Source organism: Pan troglodytes, chromosome 9 (assembly GCF_028858775.2).
Source record: "Pan troglodytes isolate AG18354 chromosome 9, NHGRI_mPanTro3-v2.0_pri, whole genome shotgun sequence".
Lineage (NCBI taxonomy): Eukaryota > Metazoa > Chordata > Mammalia > Primates > Hominidae > Pan > Pan troglodytes.
The window spans coordinates 73,539,957-73,543,772 of record NC_072407.2 but is presented as its reverse complement, the minus strand read 5'-3'; the positions used below and the strand labels follow the sequence as shown (position 1 = coordinate 73,543,772).

Below are 3,816 nucleotides of genomic sequence, written 5' to 3'. Positions count from 1 at the left end.
CTGTTCCAAATACTGCTGCTCCAGCATTCTAGAAAACAGTCACCCCAGGGCTGTGATTCACGGCTTTATGCTGATACATTGGTCTCTGTCTGGAGCATGTGGATGAGAGCCAATACGGCTGTGTGTTAAAGATCAGATCTTGTACTGACAGCAAATAGGGACACAGCAGCTGGACTGGGAGCAGCAGGACTTGCAGCAGCTGGACCGGGAACAGCAGGACTTGCAGCAGCTGGACCGGGAGCAGCAGGGCTTGCAGCAGCTGGACCGGGAGCAGCAGGGCTTGCAGCAGCTGGACTGGGAGCAGGTTGATTCACAGCCTGAGGAGCAGCAGCAGAGTTTGCAGCAACTGCACTGAGAATGTTGCCCGGTATGAAGTGCAGTGGCGCAGTCACAGGTCACTGCAGCGTCCACCTCCTGGTCTCAAGTAATCCTCCTGAGTAAACAAGACTACAAGTGGGTGTCACCATGCCCAGGTACTTAAAAAAATTTTTTTTTGTAGAGATAAGATCTCTCCTTATTGTCCAGGCTGGATTTGATCTCTTGGCCTCAAGTGATCCTCCTGCCTTGGCCTCCCAAATTGCAGGGATGACAGACATGAGCCACCACATGCAGCCTCTTTTATATCTGGTATCATTTCCTTTCATTGTTCATTAGCTCCTTTGGAAACAGTAGGCTACCACTGTGATCTGTTTCACGGCAGGCTTCCTAGCTTTCTTTTATTGCCTATAGGGACTTACTGAGGGCCCTTGCACCCACTCTCCACTGGAGAGAGGAAAACCTTCCCCATTTCAGGAGCTGAATTCAAAATTCATGCTGTGCTTTTCCAGCACACACCTGTTGGCTCTTTTGAGGTTCCCCTGTTTTCGGCTCTGTTAGATGTTTCTTTGCTTTCTCCTACACAGACACTGAAACCCTGGGGGACTGTGGCTCTTGTAAATTTATCCCCACCTTCTTGGACTTTGAGGTTCACTTGTTTTTTTTCTTGAGACACCATCTCACTTTAGGTTGCTGAGGCTGGATCCCAGGGGTGTGATCACAGCTCACTGCAGCCTCAAACTCCCAGGCTCAAGCCATCCTCCCACCTCAGCCTTCCACGTGGCTGAGGCTACAGGTGTGAGCCACCACGCCCAGCTTACCTGGTTTTGTTATGTCTCCAGCATGCATTTTCGGTTTTGTTACCTAGTTGCTCGGTGTCCTGTGGGTTGTGGGAATGTACAGGGCCCATATGTAATGAACTCTGCGTTCATGTCTGCTGCCACCTTCTGGAGTTTCCCAGTTTGGATTTTTGAGTAAACTGTCTTAAGCAGCATTTCCTTTTAACGTCGTGAAACTAACGATAGCCATGTCCCCTAGCAAGATGCACCTTTGACACACTTTTATTCCCTCTCCTAAATGTGGCTGAATTAATCTAAGCCTTTATTTCTAGATTATTTCATTTTTCCTTACATTGCATCTCTTTTCTCTCAGAAATTTGTCTTGGAAATTCCCACTCTGTTCTTCCCCGGCAGTATCAGCAGTGGCTTAGATCTGTGGGTGTTCTGTGGGAGCTCATTTCTCACCAGCACTCCCTGTGTGCTGTCTTCCCTCCACCTTTTCCCTCCAGGTTCGCTTGGCTGGAGATTGTCCTCAGATCACTCTTGTCTCCTCCTCCCCAGTGCGTGATTTCTAAAGCCTTGCCTGTGACACTGGTCAGAGAACAGGCTCAGCATGGTGGCATGTCACCATGAAACAGATGGACTTGGCTCAGGGTCCCCAAATGTGTCACTTCCCAGGAACTCTCCTTTCCTGCCAGGAGACTGAGCTCCGAGGACACCTTGGGCCATTCTGTAACTTCCTGGTTACCTTTAGTTATGGAAAGCCGTTGACCTCATAATTGTAAAAGGCTAATTGAGTGTTTGAATCAGAGTGCGCTGGAGCTCAGCGGTGCTTCACTCCTCCCTCCTCCGACCTTGCCCTGCCTGGGGTCCTTCCGAGGCCCCAGAGGAGAGCGGGAAGCTGGAAGCCATGGGTCTTGTGCAAAGCCCTGCTTGGCTGGTCCTCAGGACTCAGGGCCCGCCTGCCCCTCTGCGCCTCTAGGGCGGGCATTGTATGCTGAATCCTCCCAGGCTTTGCCCTCTTCTCCTGCGAGCAGAGACTGTGAAGATATTTGAGGCTGAGAGGAGGACAGAAGGGAATGGCAGGTTTTTTTGTGAATGTACCAGGCCTGCTGGCAGGCGTTTCCCAGCTTAGCTGACAGATCAGAATGCAGAATCAGTCACTGCACAGGAAAGGGGTTGGACAGAATTGCACCAAGCATGCAGCTGATTTACAGACATGAGAGGCTTTATTGTAAGGAAATTCATTCATTACTTTGTTATTGTTTTTAAATAGATGGAGACAACAGGAAGGAAGGAGACCTTCCTGGTCACAGGTGGCCACTGGAGAACAGGCAGCGGCCCTGGAGGATCCAGGGTCCCAGTGGTGGTTGAGAAGCTGGTTCTTAGTGATCACTGAGCAACATCGGCCTGGCCTTGTGGGGTCAGACCTTGCATCTCAGTCAGCCGAGGGAGAAGAAGAAGATGGTCCACACCCAAGTGCAGGGAACACCATGGCAGTTGGCTAGGTGCCCGTGTCCAGGCAAGGCCACCTCCTGCATCAAGGAAACATGCATTTCCAGAGTGAGGAGGCTGAAGGCAGGGCCCAGTGGAGAGCTGAGCCATGGAAGGAGGTGCGCGCATGGGTGATGAGCTGGAGAAGGGGCAGGTGCCTCAGGGAGGATGCGTGGGATGAATTAATTCAGGGAAATCATAACAAATGCTTTCACCAAACAGGCGAAACCTGAAGGTCTGGGTTCAGAGCCTCAGATCTTACACTGGCAGCACACGGGGACACAGCAGCTGGACTGACAGCAGCAGGGCTTGCAGCAGCTAGACTGGCAGCACACGGGGACACAGCAGCTGGACTGGCAGCAGCAGGGATTGCAGCAGCTGGACTGGCAGCAGGATCCACAGCCTGAGGAGTAGCAGCAGGGATTGCAGCAGCTGGACTGGCAGCAGGATCCACAGCCTGAGGAGTAGCAGCAGGGCTTACAGCAATTGCACTGGGAGCAGCCACAAGAACCACAGCCCCCCTTGGAGACCCCACAGGAACCACAGCCACCTTTGGAGCCCCCACAGGAGCCACAGCCCCCCTTGGAGCCCCCACAAGAACCACAGCCCCCCTTGGAGCCACCACAGGAGCCACAGCCTCCCTTGGAGCCCCCACAGGAGCCACAGCCCCCCTTGGAGCCCCCACAGGAAACACAGCCCCCTTTGGAGCCCCCACAAGAGCCACAGCCCCCCTTGGAGCCCCCACAGGAGCCACAGCTGGAGCAGGAACAGGCTGGCACACAGCAGCACACGGGCTTGCAGCAGCAGACGGGCACACAGCAGCTGGAGCCACAGCCCCCACAGCCAGAGCCACAGCCCCCACAGCCGGAGCCACAGCCCCCACAGCCGGAGCCACAACCCCCACAGCCGGAGCCACAGCCCCCACAGCTGGAGCCACAGCCTCCGGAGCAGCCACAGCAGCCCATGGTTCTGGTAGATTGAGGGTGGATCAGGTAGAGGAGCAGGTGAGAGGGAGGTGCAGGTGTGGAGCTCCCTGAGCCCAGGCTCTTTATATACCTGTCCAGATGTCAGGCAGGACACAGGGTCCCTTTCTTGTGACTGTTTACATTTTTCCAGAGCTCTGTTTTTTTCCTTTTTGCTAGTGACTTCCTCCTGGCTCAGTTGAGCATCTACTTTCTTTGTATGCTAAATTTGTCTTTTTCCCCGTTTGTTTTGGCCCCTATAATTA

At 53.6% G+C, this 3,816-nt stretch overlaps 1 protein-coding gene across 1 annotated transcript; it reads right to left on the bottom strand.

Annotated features, from left to right (window-relative positions):
- Nucleotides 1-2,622: 2,622 nt before the first annotated feature.
- Nucleotides 2,623-3,553, bottom strand: LOC112204808 (keratin-associated protein 5-11). Its single transcript, XM_054662516.2, has 2 exons — nt 3,334-3,553; nt 2,623-3,138 (listed from the first exon to the last, which is right to left on the bottom strand). The coding sequence occupies exons 1-2, from the start codon at nt 3,551-3,553 to the stop codon at nt 2,840-2,842; spliced, it is 519 nt and encodes a 172-aa protein (XP_054518491.1). The 3' UTR covers nt 2,623-2,839.
- Between the last annotated feature and the right edge of the window lie 263 nt (nt 3,554-3,816).

Excerpts from the sequence above, each read along its gene's own strand:
- LOC112204808 (XM_054662516.2), bottom strand. The coding sequence starts at position 3,553 with ATGGGCTGCTGTGGCTGCTCCGGAGGCTGTGGCTCCAGCTGTGGGGGC. Across the intron at positions 3,139-3,333 it reads CTGCTCCAGCTGTGGCTCCT|GTGGCTGTGGTTCCTGTGGG; the intron begins GTGGGGGCTCCA and ends GGGGCTCCAAAG.